The 17,489-nt window shown below is 34.6% G+C and overlaps 2 protein-coding genes across 7 annotated transcripts; both read right to left on the reverse strand.

The window, feature by feature from the left end:
• Positions 1 to 7,142: 7,142 nt before the first annotated feature.
• Positions 7,143 to 9,335, reverse strand: LOC145628679 (uncharacterized). Of its 4 annotated transcripts, none has more exons than XR_014111471.1 (2): positions 9,066 to 9,335; positions 7,143 to 7,890 (listed from the first exon to the last, which is right to left on the reverse strand). XR_014111471.1 is itself a non-coding variant. In XM_081681046.1 (2 exons), the coding sequence occupies exons 1-2, from the start codon at positions 9,171 to 9,173 to the stop codon at positions 7,478 to 7,480; spliced, it is 513 nt and encodes a 170-aa protein (XP_081537172.1). In that variant the 5' UTR covers positions 9,174 to 9,332; the 3' UTR covers positions 7,143 to 7,477. The 4 variants fall into 4 exon arrangements, 3 of the variants coding, with proteins under 3 accessions (XP_081537172.1, XP_081537174.1, XP_081537173.1); XM_081681046.1 differs by having other exon boundaries at positions 7,143 to 7,882; positions 9,066 to 9,332; XM_081681048.1 differs by having other exon boundaries at positions 7,143 to 7,912; positions 9,066 to 9,330.
• A 3,160-nt stretch (positions 9,336 to 12,495) lies between these two features.
• LOC145628678 (protein kinase STUNTED-like) lies at positions 12,496 to 16,701 on the reverse strand. Of its 3 annotated transcripts, none has more exons than XM_081681044.1 (10): positions 16,166 to 16,701; positions 15,950 to 16,035; positions 15,191 to 15,413; positions 14,394 to 15,098; positions 14,057 to 14,305; positions 13,807 to 13,970; positions 13,594 to 13,673; positions 13,341 to 13,488; positions 13,098 to 13,247; positions 12,496 to 13,001 (listed from the first exon to the last, which is right to left on the reverse strand). In XM_081681044.1, exons 1-10 carry the CDS (start codon positions 16,389 to 16,391, stop codon positions 12,756 to 12,758), a joined length of 2,277 nt encoding a protein of 758 aa, XP_081537170.1. In that variant the 5' UTR covers positions 16,392 to 16,701; the 3' UTR covers positions 12,496 to 12,755. The 3 variants fall into 3 exon arrangements, with proteins under 3 accessions (XP_081537170.1, XP_081537171.1, XP_081537169.1); XM_081681045.1 differs by having other exon boundaries at positions 15,194 to 15,413; positions 15,950 to 16,038; XM_081681043.1 differs by having other exon boundaries at positions 15,950 to 16,038.
• Between the last annotated feature and the right edge of the window lie 788 nt (positions 16,702 to 17,489).

Raw genomic sequence — 17,489 nt, forward strand, 5'->3', positions numbered from 1 at the left:
GTTTTGTAAAGATGGTAACGTTGAAGAAGCACAAGCCACACTGCAGCTCATGACTAACAAAGGTGTAGCTCCAAACATCATTACTTACAGTGCTTTACTTGATGGTTATTGTTTGCGTGGTCAGATGAGAGATGCAGAAAAGCTACTTGATATCATGGCCCAAAGTGGTTGTGAGCCTAATCTAGTAAGCTTTAGTACTATGATCAATGGATATGTCAAACTCAAAAACATTGACAAGGCTCTTACTATATTACAAAATATGTTTCAGAAAGGGATAGCACCAAATGTTGTTACATATAGCACTCTTATTGATGGCTTGTGTAAAGCCAATAGACTTACAGTTGCACGCCAGTTGTTCACAGATATGCAAGCTCTCGGAGTTACTCCTAGTATTGTCACATATAATTCATTGCTTGATGGCATGTGCAAAAATGAACAACTTGATGAGGCAGTGGCATTACTTGAAGATATGGAGGATAAATGTATCAAGCCTACTACTGTCACTTATAGTATCCTAATGGATAGCTTGTGTGAGGCTGGGCAACTTGACGATGCAGTGAAATTCTTCTCTGATCTTGTGTCCAAAGGTCTGCAGCCTGATTGTAAAACATACACTATATTAGTTAAAGGCTTTTGCAAGAAGGGGTTAATGGATGAAGCTACTCGATTATTGAGTAAAATGGAGGAAGATGGCTGTTTCCCCAATGATGTGACCTATAATACAATTATCAGAGGATATATTCTCAATAACGACTTCACAAAAGCATTATACTATCGTGATCTTATGGTAAGTAAGGGGTTTGAAGGTGATGCAGACACTTTTCGCATCATTTGTTGACCTCTTGTCTTCTGATTACAGAAGTGACTCATCCAAGGGCCTGCTTCAGAAGTTTATCAATTGAATTGTAGTGCAAGCATGCTAAGATTGGATTATTTTTTTTTACCGTGGATATCAATCAAATTTTTTTTTTTTTCTTGTGGTATCTTCTATTACAGTATATTAACTGCTGATGCTAGGGTCTCTAATCTTTGACATTACTTTCCATTTGTAATGCGTCAAGAAGTGTAATTTTGTTGTGTTGTGTGCTGTAGTAATGTTCATTGCTCTGTTTTCTATCCCCTCTTATTCTGCCATTCATACAGAACATAATGTAGGTTTCTAATTGAATGGTTTGTTTTTTGAAATGCTTGTGATGTGTGATTCCTGGTTGGTTACATTACCTTAAGTGGTTTCTATGTTGCCTGAGGTTGGAGTTCCCAGTTCAACAAGATGCATCTACAAATTCGAAGGGCAGGCCATGCCTATTACTTAACTGAGCATGCTTGATGCATCCAAGAGAAATATAAGAAATTGAGGGATGTAGAAATTAAAGACCAATCTGCAATTGTGTACTGAGTACTGAATATCGTATCATGCTGAAACTAGATTAACCTCTGCCTGCATCATATCACATCGCAGGCTCGCAGCATCGGCCATTCTGCAGTATAGCTATTTTCAGCATAGTATGGAGTTTGTACAAATATTAATCGGGAAGTTAAGATCAGTTAGATGAACCACTGCCTGTATCAAATTGCAGTGCAGCATCATCTATTCTGCTTGGTAGCTATTTTCATCATAGTAAGGAGTTTGTTTGAATAATAATCAGGAAGTTTAGATCAGTTAGCTGAGATCAGTGAGCCTTTCTTATGCATTCTGTTTAATGAAAGTGTACGAGAGGAGCACTAGCTAACTAGCAGTCCTACAGTTATGCAAAACCTGAGAAAGAAAGAGTATTACGTAGTAAAATTTATATTTACTGTAAATTGTTAAAGCAAAGAAAGAATTCTCAGCTAATTATATGTTTTTGTAATCACTTGCATTTTTAAGAGCAAGAAGAAAATTTGTTTTCTAAAAGCTAAAACTTACCACATTTAGTTTATACACTACATTCTTTATACTACGTACAAACAAATCATCCAATTAAGAAAATGTTGCAAAACCACCTTTTTTTTTTTTCAAATAAAAAAATATTGTAAAAGACCACCAATTTTAAAGATTTTGTTGCAACTTATCACCAATTCAATAGAGAACGGTACTGTTAATTAACCTGTAAAATGAGTCGGTTATACCAATTAACGGTTACAATTTTTTGCGCACCCCTACTAAAAACCACCCCATGTATGTTTATCAACATGTTATCAATTGAAAACATCTCAAACCTTGCTACCACAATATTTTGCCTAAGAAATTGATTGATAGCAAAGAAATTATCTACTTGTGAAAATACAATTAAAAAAAATATATAATGGGTGGTTTCAGGTTTGTAATTAAAGGTTATTGATGTTTTGTTATTAGAAAATGAAATATCCATGTTTATATAGGAGGGGGACAAGTGAGTGAGAAATATTCACATATAGAGCCGCCCATTTGACTTAATCAAGGCATCTATAATACAAGTGCACGTGTTTTTTTTTATTTATTATTTAATTATAAAAATAATATAAATTATCATGCTCTTATCCATTATACGAGTAACATACTTTGTACAATGTGTATCATGGTCACACAATTAATTAAGTGTGAGAACGGATCTATTGTATTGTATGTACTACGTAATCTTCATGTATGATTATGGGTACGTCTCAAAATAATAGACTATATTTAATCTTGTATGTTAAAATATTTAGAACTTTAACCAATGAAAAAAAAGAATTTACAATCTTTAAAAAGATTTCTTTCTTAGATCAAGTGATCAAAATTAAAAAGGAACAGTAATTGTTCAAATATGAGAGCTTGGAATTTTGATTTTTTTTTTTTTTTTTTACTGCTCGCCCGTTTCTATTTCAATGCCTAGGATTTAAGATAGGACTATCATCAATTAGGAACAATGGGATTAATTTCTTGAATATGCCATCACTCGTTAAAAAAAAAAAGAAAAAAAAAAAACAGCATATAAAAATAATAATTATATGAACTAATAAAACTTTCATAAATAAACTTTATTAATGAGAACAAAATCATAAAAACAATGAATTGAATCCTATACGTACTGCTAATATCCCTACAGAGAACTACCAGTACATATTATCTAAAATATGTGATTACCACATTTATTTTATTCTAAAAAGTTCCTAATGACTATTATTTATTGCATTATATAAAATAATAATAAAAACTATTGTAACGCTAATTACGTACTAAATACTAATATAGTCTTAAGCACTAGGAGGAGATGCAGCACCACCGGAGCATGCTTGGTTGTAGATGTTCTTGACTAAGGGACTCGGGATGTTTTCGAGTAATGAACAACATTCATCACTCAATGAACCTTGTTTGTGATTGATGAGATAATTTCCGACTTCATTCTTGCAATCAATGCCAGCAGGCAATGGAGGCAATGGTGGGAATAGTGGTGGCAAATCGGCCAATGGTGGCAATGAACTCTTCCATCCCGGGATCAAGGGGCGGTTAAGGTGAGGGTGCGGGTGAGGAAGAGGAAGAGGGTGTAGGTGCGGGTGTAGGAATGCCTCCGGTTGCACTTCTTGGTCAAAGGTTCCTTCTATGGTTGCACTAGGAGTGGGTGCGGCACCACCAGAACATGCTTGGTTGTAAATGCTCTGGATTAGGGGGCTTGGATTGTTTTCGAGTAATGAACAACATTCATCACTCAATGAACCTTGTTTGTGATTAATAAGATAATTTCCGACTTCATTCTTGCAATCGATGCCAGCAGGCAATGGTGGTAAATTAGGCAATGGTGGCAATGACCCTTTTCCAGGGAAAAAGGGGAGATGGTGAGGTGGCTTAAGGTGGAGGTGTGGGTGAGGATGTGGGAGTAGGCGCGGCCCGTGCGGGTGTAAGAACACCTCTTGTTGCACTTCTTGGGCAAAGGCTCCTCCGACGAAAAGAGCTAGTAAACCAATGAATATAATTGTCTTCATTATTGTTTTTGTAGGGTTTAAGGTTTTGATTTGTTTTCTCAATAGTAAAACAAAAAGGTTTGAAGGTTGATTTGTGTGATTTAAAACCTGAGGTATAAGGGGGTTTATATAGATTTTTAAAAAGTGTTTGTATAAACTTGGGACTCTCTAGGAATTGATATTATAAGGCTACTAATTCGTATAAGATAAACTTTTAGAATAATTGTAATTTGATAATATTTTGTTTAATGTACAAAACCAGAATTTTTTATCCCATATAAAATAATATTACTAGGATTTAAGATAATTTTTTAGACATTGATTATGGTACATAGTATCTAATTATATAGATTTTCTTAATCTGTTTCTTTTTGTTTGCCCAATTTATTTTTGTACAGTCTCAATCTAACAAGACTTCCTGATAATTGTATATTTGTTTTTTAAAGTATTAGATCGATTTCATTAGCATAATCTTGAAAGATTTCAAATAGCACAATCTGTATGTAATGAATGGAAATAGTATGTACTCTGTATTATTTTAAATAACACTAGAATATTCTTATTTATTAGGATTTTAAAAAATTATCCGTAATATTTAATCTGGTGTAACACATTCAAAATTTTGGATATACCGAAATTTAGCAAACACGACAAAGACAAAGTTTATCTTAACTCAGGGTAGCAAAGTCATCTTTTAATTACGGAGTAGTAGTTAGTTTTAATTTGGACCTTGTCACTTTCTACTATGAGAAGATAATTAAAAATTGCAAAAACCACTAATAAACACACACGAAGTATTTTAGTTTTTATTAAAGAAAAAAATTTAAAAGTACTCATACATATATAATAAGAATTTTCACAATTTATATACTGAATATGTACCCATACATCATAATTAATACAAAGTGACAAAGAAAGGGCTAGGCCCCATCCCAACCTAATTTTCTAGATTACCTAAAATAAAAACAAGCAAATGAATAAATAAATAAATAAATCAATTTTAAACAACAACAAATCATCAATATTTCATCTTCTTTAATCTAGCCTCTAACTATTGAAAGCCTCAAATTGATCTTCAACCCTTGGAGTGATGGGCGATCGTAGTCCTTGGTCCTCTTGGTGTAGACACGGAAGGCATGTCCGAAATAAGCGAAAGAAGATTACGAACACTACTAGATCGACTTCTCTTGAAGCTAAACGACCTCAAATTCTTGTTCTTGGAAAAAACATTTGATGAATTTGTAAGAATCAAATATACTAAAGCTTGAACCGCTAAAAACAAGCCCAAATTGATCAACATGTCAATAGGAGACATCTCAAATATTGTTACCTTAAACTTCAAAAAATTAAACTTATGAATATTAGAATATAGATAGAAATGAAATTTGTGGTTTTATAAAATATAGTTTGAAAATTTGTTCTACAAAAAAAGTAAGATTTTCATGTATATATAGGAAAGGGGTGAAGATGAAAACTAAGATAATAAGATAGCCGCCAATTTGACTCGTACAAGGCACCTAGAAATTACGTGCATGTGTTGATAAAATAACCATAATTTTTAACAACACATCAATTTTATATTAGTATTACTCAACTGCCCCACAAAAAATAAGTACTTTGTTATATTACTTTGTATATTTTATCTTATAATTATAGATCATAACATGTGTAAATGTGTGACTAGTTCAACGTCCACGTATTTGGTGATTGGTATTATTGGTCTAGTCAATGGTCATAGTAGGAACAAGGAAGGATCAAGGAAGAAGGACTTTTTTTTTTAGTTTGAGAAGAAGGATAAAGAACATTTATTTACAATCCAACTAGATTTCCTAAATGTTTAACTACTCCATCCTTTTTCAAATTAGGTGCTACTATATTTGATTGGCATGTGTCACATGTGTGCTTGTTGTACGTGAAACACATTGAAAATATTACATATATCAAATAAATAGTATGAAGGACAGGACACTTTAAAATTTTTAAGCGAGCATCAACTACAAAATCATCAATAGTTTATTTTAAATTTGCTTTGATACAATTTCACATTTTATAGGTTCATAACATTTTTGGTTAATACTACATCCAACTATCCAAGTAATCCAAGCCCCTTACTTTCCTATCACTACCTAATTTTTGTATAATGAACGAGTATAAAAAGAAAATGTTGACTAAAAATAAGATATGTTTTGCTTGATAAATATACCAAGACAACTTTTGGATTTTTTTTTTTAAAAGACGAAATCTCACATGAAAGTTGTTTTATCCTTTGAAATTGTCCCTCAACATTGAACACTCATATTTTGGATAATTTTAAACATTCTTTTTAAGAAGTTTCAATAATTTGCTAACTTCTTTACATGTGATGGATTGCACTCAATAAAGTTGGGTTGACATATGGCACACTCCAAATCCACTCCAACCATCTTCAAGTGTGGGACTCAAGAGAAGTTATAGTTTGGGAAAGTTGGCAACACTTTGCTTGCAAATTTGTGTTACTATCCATTTGTTTGATTTGCTTTGCATGCAACAATTTCATTCCATTCTATCTGGTTGTAAGAGATGCTTCAGAATTCAGAGTCCTCGACAATAATTATAAGCTCCTACCCTCGGACACCGGCTGCAAATTGCTACCACAGACCAATAAATACTAGGAGGAATTCTAGGACTCTAACTCTAACAGCACACGTTGGTATTTCACATGATACCAACAACAAATTATATCTATACCAACAAAACAATTTTATGTTCGTTGGTATCAATGAATAAGGTGATTGGTATCATGGTGATACTATCTAAAATATAATGAAATACCAACATGTGTTATGACATGACATTATTTTTTTCAAGTGTGGTAAAAGTAAATGGACGATTATACCCTTGTTAGAATCATAAATGACTCTAACAGTTAGAGTCTTACAATTCCTCTAAATACTAGCTGCACGTTGCTACCGCAGGCCAAAAAACACTTGCTGCACGTTGCTACCGCAGGCCAAAAAACACTTGCTGCACGTTGCTACCACAGGCCGACAATATCAGGATACCAATATGAGTCGAGGCTCTGTCTCAGACACTGGCTGTAATCGATCAGACTGCAGTAAGTAGATTGAGCATCCTCCAGAGCACACAAGAGACAGATGCTCTATCACATTAACTTATCCTCTGCATTCATATCACTCGGCTGACAAATTTTAATCATTGCCAAACTAAAAGCTCATGGGCGACCAAAAAGCCAACTATCAACCTTACAAAATACACTATAAATTCATTACTCTTGTCAAGGCACCAATGCCAAAATCAATCCAATCATTCGTGTTAACTACTAGCAAAACTGGCAGTCACCGAGCAAATTATTGGTGAGCTTTACAGCCATTCAACATTCCAAATGGTCAGCAAAAAATGTCATATAAGTGAGATTTGGACCTGTGTTTACATACTATCTTTAAGTTAAATAAATAAATCTAATACTCATCCAAAAAAAATTGTCTTCTTTCCCTCCTAATTCAGCCAAAGGCATAGCTATCAAGATAGATTCAAGCCCCAAAACTACTCTGCTAGCAGATGATAAGCAACCCAACGCTTATTGGGGTGGTTTATCCACTTGAGTGGATGCACGAGAACTGGTACCAGTAGACTCCTTGACTGATTTATCTAACTTAGTGTGTGTAGAAGAACTGGTACTAGCAGACTCCTTGACTGGTTTATCCACTTTAGTGGATGCAGAAGAACTGGTACTACCAGACTCCTCGGCTTGAGCAAGTTGACGCAAACGCTCTTGAAGAACTCGGACTCTATCCTCAGTCTTCCGGAGCCTCCTCCATCTGTATGCAAACCAAAGCCCAAATCCACCATAGACAACTGCATATGATCCCCACACATAAGGGTAAGTTTCTGCATGCTTCTTCAGCTCATGATACTTTGCTTCAACTTTTCTCACAATGCCAACTGCTGGATTACCACCATCGGTTTGTTCAGTGCCTTCTGCCTTTTGTTCTGTACCCATTTTCAGTCAAAGCTGAAACAACAACTAATGATATTTGATTCAAAAATAGCACACTCCAAAGACCATGATTTCGAGTTCAAAAAATAGTGAACTGAAATATAAAATCACAATCATGAAAAACCAGATCAACATAAAGAAAGTATGCAACAGGTATCCTACAAACCACAATCTATGCTACTCGGACTTAGCAAGAAGTGCCCGATACAAGAAAGTGCCTAAGTGTCGCTGAGCCAGGGCAAGAGGGGCGGCCAGTGTAAAGAGGTCCAATACATAGTTCCATCCTACAATTAAGGGTTATACATTACAGCCTGCAACGCAATAGCAACCAAATTTGACTCAATTATCAAATTAGGCTCCAAATATCTACAACCCTTCAAGCCGAGCCTACTCGTAATCAGGTCCGAGCTCAGTTCGGCTTGTAAAGTCCATTAATGCAACACATTAGCAAGTAATTTGACTCATTTATCATCAAATCAAGCTCGAAAAATCACCTAAAAATTCTTCTAGCTTAAGCATATCAATGTAGGATGACTTTTTAATCTCAACCATCCATTTTCAATTTTAAATCCTATTCCTGTATTAGTTTGACAGCCAAGTTTATTTTTACGAAAAAAGCAGTTTGCATTCCCAGCAAATCAAAACCCCAGAAATTTACTCGAATGATCTAACACCAATGTATCCATTCCAAAAAAAAAATCCTGTATGCAGTGTTATTAAACCAGCAATAAAAGTATCTTTATAATTATTGTATCCACTAATTTTATATTAAAACTATCAATACCAAGGTATGAAAATTATTGTTCAAAAATTGAAAGAAAATCTATGCTAATGTTTATAAGTTTATTCTAGATTGCAGCTCATCAAATTGAAGAAAAATTAGAAGTTTTTGTGAAGAATAATGATTTAATTAAGATAAATTTTTACAAGTATCAAAATTTCCAAGAAGAAGATGAAGTGATGGCTGAATTTTATTCTTCAATTAGCAAAATTCTAGCAATAAAATCGGTCGATATAATTGTACAAAACTTCAGTTATAAACAAAAGTTCAATGATCGACCTTAGAACCCTAAATTGACTATTAACAATGAAAATGAACGATAAACCCTAGATTATGAAATTGACTGATTCGATAGTTTGAAAATGAATAAAGAAAAGAAAATCGTACCTTAGAAGCTGCTTCAATGGAGGAGAAAAGGCTCAGAAGCTGCTTCAATGGAGAATTTAGAGTTCGCGCATCAATGGAAATGGAGGTAGGAGTGATTGAGTGAAGCATAAAAGCGAAAAGCTTCAAAGGTGAACAAAAAATGAAAACGTTGAAAATTCAAGATTAATTGCACGCATATACGGAATTTTGTTAACCGTCGGATCTAATTAATATCAACGGACGCCATTCAATTAACCATCTCCAACGTTTTTTTTAAGAGGAACACCCATAGTTAAATTTAACAAAAAAAAAAAAAAAAAAAAAAAAAAGAGTTTGTCCCAATTTATATCCTTGATAAAGATGAGAGGGAGAATGAAAGACGTTCAAGTGGTTAGAGTTACTATTTCGATTTTATATGATCCTAGATTGATTCTCATAAATTAGCTTGATAAACTTGTTTTATTCAATTTTAAATACTGTACATGAATTAGCTTGAGTGACATACTTAACACTCACAAACATAATTAATGGAGTATCATGAACATTAATCAATCACATAATAAAGGCCTGAGGTGTCGTGGGGCCTATGGAAAAAAACCGACCACTTTTCTTTAATTTAGGGGTTTAATATAGTCAAATTTGTCCACTAGAAGGTTAATACATGAAATGAAACCAATTTCTAGGTTTTGCAACCAGATGTCGAAAAATCTCATAAGATGCATTCCAATGTCTTATAATGTTTTGTAACCATATATGATCACTAGTCAGTTATATAAAGACCTGCGGTGGCCTGGAGTTATTTATGTAGTAAATGGGTAAATTAATGGTATAAAAGCAAAGTAGATGGTTTTAACCATCCAAATAGCCTCTCGAGGTGTTGTGGGGTTCATGAAAACAGTCTCGACCTTATTTCTTAGTAAGTCTAAAAAAGTTCAAACTTACCAAGGCTATAATCCACCCTTTTAGAAAGAGTTGACCTTGTTTATTTTTTAGTCCAGAGGAGTCCCGATCTCAAGTTACAAGGGATGCATCTCAGGTCATAAATATATCTGGAACCTCGTATGACCATTATTCGGACCAAGGCGGTTTAAAGGCAAAGTGTGTGATTCTAACTATTTAAATGGTCTCTCTGAGTATTGTGGTTCAAGATTCGGACAAAAGTCCAAAATTCTCCAAAACTAAATACATACGAAATTGGACCAATTTCGGAGGTTATGGGACCCGATGTCGAAAAATTTAGGATTGTATGTAAGAGATGTATGTCGAGGTCATTTATTTTTGTTTAGAACCACATATGACCATAAGTCGAACATATAAAGGCTCGTATCGGTCTTCGGTTGATCAACTAAGGCACAAGTTATAAATGGGTAGAATGTCGGCAAAGTGGATAATTCAATCATCCAAATGGCCTCTGGAGGTGTCGCGGGGTCTATGGGAAGAGCCTTAACACTTTTCATTTTGAATCCGATAAAGTTTGTGATTGTCCATCTCTAAAAGCTAATATATGAAATCAAACAAATTTCAAAGGTTTAGGGACCTGGTGTCGAAAAATCTCAAGGTTATAGGGCATGCATCTTAGGGTGATACAATATAAGTATATACTCCTTATTTCCCCTAACAATTGACACACGTTGGATTTTTTCACTATTCATATGTTAACTTTGACTATAGCTTTTTAGTAACAAATTAAAAGCAAATGTCATATTAATACAAAGTTTCATTATATATATATATATATATATATATATTAACCAATTGGTTGTTGGTGTAGTGGTGATTGGGACTACACTTGGTAGGGAGGACCCGTGTTCGATCCCCCGCAACAACAATCGGGAGGGGACTGGAACCTAACCACCCATAACTGATCCTCGAATCCGGATTAGCTCAAAGGGTGAACCGGATGGAACACCAAAAATATATATAGTCGAACATTAGTGTTGATACGAGGCCTTCCAAATGGAGGTTTGATAGGTACTTGTATATACATATCAAGGGGCATTTGAGTCATTTCGAATGAAATTTACCCATCTCTCTCCTCCTTTTCTCTCACCCCCACGTGTTGGATTTAAGTGTACCACTGGGTGATTAATAGTATCACTAGATGATCAAATAGTATCATTGAATATTCAGTGATACTATATATTCATTCAATGGTACTGTATATTCATTTAGTAGTACCAACTACGTATAGAAATAATATCACTACATATTCAATGACATTATATAAGCTTTTAGTGGCACATTTAAAAAATAGTCTCACTTGCCAATCTCTCTCCTCCTTTCTCTCACCCCCATGTGCTTACAATACTTTTTAATATTTTAAGGTTTGATATGTATTTGCAAATACATATCAAACCTTCATTACTACTTCCTCGTGTTGATACTGATGATAGACAGAATCCGTGCAATAAACAGAATCATTTTATTGACGAGGTTCAGACGTGAGAGAGACTTATGGAGTTAAGGTGACCCAAAACCTAAGACACCCAATAATTGAACACAAACGACATTTCTTGCATAGCTGTGCATTGTACCTTGTCCAATTCCAGATTCCAGGTAAATGGCAAGCCATGTGACTCCTACAGTTAGTTTAACAAGCCAAACATGAAAAACACCCTTTCTAAAGAAAAACTGTCGATTGTCAAATATTGTCACTCAGAATTTGACACTTTACTAAATTAAATTGTTTTTCTTTACAAACACATCCAATATAATTGATCTTGTCCAATAATCATTCATAAGATATCATGTAGTATGTCAAACTTGATCTCAGGATGCAATACAAGTAGATATAAGATTGTTTTGGTAATATCGGATATGGGTGTATAATTTCTTGTGTATTACATAAAATAGTTATGGTAACTAACACGAGAAACGAAACACACACACACAAAAGGCACCATTTTCAGCCAGTAGAGATTGGAGGATATAAAGAAGAAATCATGCATTCATCTATTTAATGTCACAATTATAATTACCACAGATAATTTGGTGGAGCATGCAATTAGATACAAAGAGTATCTAATATTGCAATTAGATGCAATTAGATAAAAATTTAAAGAGTATTAATATTGCATAGCGGAAGCAAAATTTTGAATCCCACCGGTGGGTTTAACTTTCTAACCCACCGGCAGGGGGAAAAATTTTTGTGAGCGGTCCCAAAATTTAACCTGCTCTGATACCATGTTACGATAATTAGCAAACCAAGCTTAATTTATTCCTCCACCATCATAAGATATTTATACAAGAATTGCCTTGAGCCACAAGGACTAAAGTCTATCTAACTTAGGAAGTTTATCATACTTACCTAAGATAATACTAACAATATAGCAATTATTTATCTTTGCCAATTAATAAGATATTACTAAGATATTATATTATCTTTTCCTAATAATTTATGCAGCTCCTATACAACTATACAAGCATGCACACAAATGCACCTTGTATTAAGTTATTCTTTTTTTTTTTTTTTTTTTTTTTCAGGGGGTTAAATTCGATGCTTTAATTAACATTCGAATGTGAACTTGGGATGAGAACTAGACCAGGAGGAGGGCAAAATCACTTGCGCACACATCCTCTCGTCCAAAGCCTAGCACATCACAAAGGGAATAAAAAGAAGATAGCTATACACAGAGAGAATTAACACTGAACAGAAACAGAAAATTTGTTCCTCCTGCCCTGTCAAGATCGACATTCTAACATAAATTAAAGTTAATCAAAACTTGAAGTGCGGCTCCATCTCCCTTTCAGGTAATCCTCCAGGGAAATGTTTGGCTCAGTACTACTAACAGAGGCAGCATCATCTTCGATTATATCAAGTAAAGCCACATTCAGATGGGATTGAATATCAGAGCGCGGTGTCTCACCATCCAAAACCTCAAATTCTTCAGGGTAGTTACTCACTTGTTGCTTTGCCCAGTTTATTACTTCAGTGTCACCTTGGAGCAACTTCAAAACCTGAAAATAATGCACAAGTTAGTTGAATTTTACAAGCATAAATAGGGCAGCATTAGTAGAGCTTCTAGGCCTTCTACTACAGGAGAGATGACTTACATTGCCTATACGGGGTCGTGTTTGAGGTTCACGTCTTATGCAAAGGGTAGCAGTCAAGACCATTCTTTCAATCTGCTCATGGTCATAATCGCTGCCTAATCTAGTATCTAGTAACTGAGACATCTTCTCATCTTTTAATTTTGAGTTTGCCTGCAAATATTGTAGATTGGCATTCACATAATGAGGAGCGCTCATGAATAAAGCTTCTAATAGACAATCTAGCGTAACTGATAAGAGACATACCCAAATGACGAGGCTCTCCTTGCCCTTTGGATTGCTGCTATCTATTGGCTTTCTTCCTGAAAGAAGCTCAAGAAGTACAACACCAAATGAATAAACATCCATCTTATCAGTCACCTTGCCATGCATGAAGTATTCTGGGGCCAGGTACCTGCCACAGGAGAAATTGCAAGGAGCATTGCTCAGTTTAGATGTTTAGAAATTTCAGGCGAGGAATTTGGGGAGAAGGAAGACTAGAAATTATGAAGTTACCCACCCAAAGGTTCCTGCAACATCTGAGGAAGTCAAGTATGAAGATGCACTTGAAGCCCACGTAGCAAGTCCAAAATCTGCAAGCTGAAATACCAAATCAAAACAAGTGTTAGTAATCATACCAGAGATATGTAAGATACAGAACAGATGCCACTTATTAAACTGATATAAACAACTTCAAAGTGCATTCAAAACTAAATCTTGATTTGTAGCACACCTGGGGCTCAAATTCATCAGAAAGGAGAATATTTGAAGATTTAACATCCCGGTGAATCACAGTTTGCGAATCTCTGTTGTGTATGTAGTCCAATGCCTCTGCCACCCCTACTGCAACCTTGTATCTCTCTTCCCAGCCAAATGCTCCAGCTTTAGTCTCATTACCTATTATACAATATAACGTCTCAGTTAGGCAACAAAAGTCAGCCATTCAACATTCAAATAAAAGGAAACCGAATGCTCCAGCATACCATGAAGATTCTCTTCTAAGCTTCCTCTTGACAAGAAATCATAGACCAGGATTAAATTCACTTCGTCAAAGCAGAATCCAACCAGGGTTATGATGTTCTTGTAATTGATCGTTGTAATGATCTCGATTTCAGCAATGAACTCCTGCAACGCATCCTCTGATGGCTTCAATATTTTTACAGCCAGCTCCTTCCCATCAGAAAGACACCCTCGGTAAACCTGGCTACTACCACCTTTTCCAACCATGTTCTCTGCAAAATGAGCAGCAGAATTATAAGAAAAGAAACATCCAACTACCAAAAGGCCACAAAATTAAAGAAACAGGAGGAAAGAACATACCAGGTGCAAAATTTGATGTTGCTGACACAAGTTCTTGGTATGCAAACAATCTACAAGTGGATGAGTATTTCTCAAGAACTCCTTCCAGTTCCTTGACCAGATACTTAAATCCGTTAATAGGGGAGGAAGGAACAGAGGCTACAGCATCACCAACTGGAACAATTGCACCACTTTCAGCACTCAAATCAGATGAATGATCGTCCATTTGAGCAAACTCACGTCTCTTTCTATCAGGGTGAACCGCCATTGAAGAATGTTTCCCGGGAATTCTCAAAACCCGGCGTACAAGGGATGTTTTCCGGCTTGGAACCTTTTCTGTCTCATGATGTCTGGGTAAAAACACCCGTCGAACCAACTGCCAACCAGGTTTTAACTCATTTAATTCTCGATTAACAACATACTTTGGATCAGAAGAGGCATTGGCTGCTTGATATGGCACCAAAGCCATTGATTTATCCTCTCTATCGACTGTACACGACTCCTGCAGCATTTCATCACAGGCATAATCTGCCCAAGCAGAGATGGGTCCACAGCCAAAATACCTCTTTATCAAGGTACTTCTTCTAGCCCCGGAGCTAATCTTTTCGAAACCATCACAATTCTCCAGACCAGAAACCATGCTTTTAATGGAAGAACTACCATCATCATCTACTTCTACATTGTCAACTTTTGATCCCAAAACCAAACGAGACATCTTACAATTTCCTGCATAATCACAAGCAAAAGTAACTAAACTTATTAGCCACTGAACATCCTTGCAACAACATAGCTAAATCAATCACATACAAATAACTTACCACCTTCTCTACGATAAACAATCTTTCCGTTATCTACAGCAAAAACCGAGAAATTATTCGACAATTTCCTCGCACAATACTTAGCCACTGATGTCGGGGACCGAATCATGTGTTGGGCTTTACAAGTTCCTAAAATTAAAGTAGCACTTTCAAATCCTTTTGATTCCCGGACTAAAATCTTCCGCAAAGATGATCCTCTACACACCTTTAGCTTCAAATCAACCTGATCAATACAATTCATTTCAATCAAATACAAATAAATTATAAATTAAGCATTTTCAATTAAATACAATACTTTTAAAAAAAATCTCAAGCATAATCAAAATTCAAAACCCCTTGACCCCAAATCAAACCTTACCTACCAAACTATCATAACTCAAGAAGCCTAACTTCACCAACCAAAATCTTCACATTAATTACAAAATGCAAGTACAATTACACAGCATGTGTAGTTACAATTCAGTCATTCATCATTAGCCTTTAATTTTGGGTAAAATTTATAATTTTCCCAATAATTTAGCATTAAAGCTCAAAAAAAAAAAAAAAAATTCAATACAATAATTACTACTGTACACATTAAGCATTGTAATTAAAAATAAAATTAAATGAGCAAATGAAAAAATAAACAGCAAATTCCACAGTAAACTGCACGAGCCATTTCAATTTCAACAAAATTCAACGGAATAATTAACCTCAAATTCAACAATAATGCACTAAAAATTCCCCACAAAAAAATTAAATAAAAACAAAAAATTAAACCTGTTTTAAATTGCAGAAGCCTTCGTACACAGCAAGCGTCGAATCAAAAGTCTTCACCAATGACAAAAGCGTCGATTGTTCAACTTCTGCTACCACCCACAAAAAAAATCAACAAAAAAAAATAATAATAAAAATCAAAAAGATGCACTTAAATTAAACAACAGGAAATAATTCAACAAACCCAGAAATTAAAACTTCACAAAAATGAAGACAAACCAGTAGAAGAGTGAAGAACATGAAGAGCAACAACAAGATCTCCAGGTTGAGCAACCTTCATTAGAGCCCACGTAAGAAGTTCTTTACTCTGTTGGTCTAATCTGACACCAACTAACACCGTTCTTCCGCCGTGAATCTCGCCGGAGGAACATTCTCCGGCGACGGGAACCACCCCATTGTTACCGTTATTCTCATTTTTCTGGGTTTTCTTCACTAATAACTTCATCTGGGTAAACAATCAAAATTGTTGTACCCAGATCTTAAAGGGAAAAAATTATCAAAATCGATGAAATTATCCTTGCTTGGTTTTAGGGAAGAAGAACTCACAAATACATACACACACTTTTTGTGGGATTTTTATAAATTTTTTGTAAGAAATTAAATGGAATTTTTTTATTTAATTTTTTTTTTGATGTAGTAGTTGATAATTTTAAGGGAATCTCCCTGAAAAATGCAAGAGTGTGGTTTTACTGTTTCATGGCTTTAAAGGGTAGGAGTATAAATTTTTGGATTTTGGCCTTTTATTGATTTCTTTCTTTTCTTACTTTCTTTCTCGCGGTTCAATGCTTGCTTTCGTGGTTTCAGGAGAGTGGGTTTTTTTTGTTTTTGTAACTCCCTAAGTTTTTTTTATTAAATAAAATTATTTTAGTTTATTTAAGATTGAGAATTGAAGATTGGAAGGTAAGATTTTAGCTTAGCATGATGACATCACTTTTTTTTTGTTTTTTTTTTGTTTTTTTTTTTTTTTTTGGCTTGGTAAGGCGAAGGATTTTAGTGGGCTTAAACATTTTACAGAATGATCCGAATCAACGAGTTAAGCACTTTGAAAGTAGGCGGGGCGGGTAAAGGAATTTCATCCCAAAGTGTCACCGGTAGGATTTGATCCCACAACCTCTTATTTAGCTTTGAAATTAGACAAAGTTCAGCTTGATATCTATGTACGTGTATATATACTACGTATTTATATATTAAAAATAGCTAATTATACTAAGTATTTACCAAAATGGCTAATTATTCAATATCTTTCGATAGAGAATACCTTTATAATACAAGCAACTTAAAATTAGTTTTAATATAATAAGTTCGGGTAAGATAAGTTAAGATGAATAAAACACACAATTCAAATCAGAAAAGAAAAAAATTTATGATCATATTTATCATTTTTGTTCGATTATTTATCGCTAGATAGGTTTATCTTGTAATAAAAAAAAAATACATATTATTAAAAAAAATTAAAAATAAAAAAACCATGACAATTTAAAATAAGACCTCACTTGAGATTTTTTTTTTCCTAACATATTAGCGATTTAGCGTACCCGTACGG

This window comes from Chenopodium album, chromosome 4 (assembly GCF_948465745.1).
Source record: "Chenopodium album chromosome 4, dcCheAlbu1.1, whole genome shotgun sequence".
NCBI lineage: Eukaryota > Viridiplantae > Streptophyta > Magnoliopsida > Caryophyllales > Amaranthaceae > Chenopodium > Chenopodium album.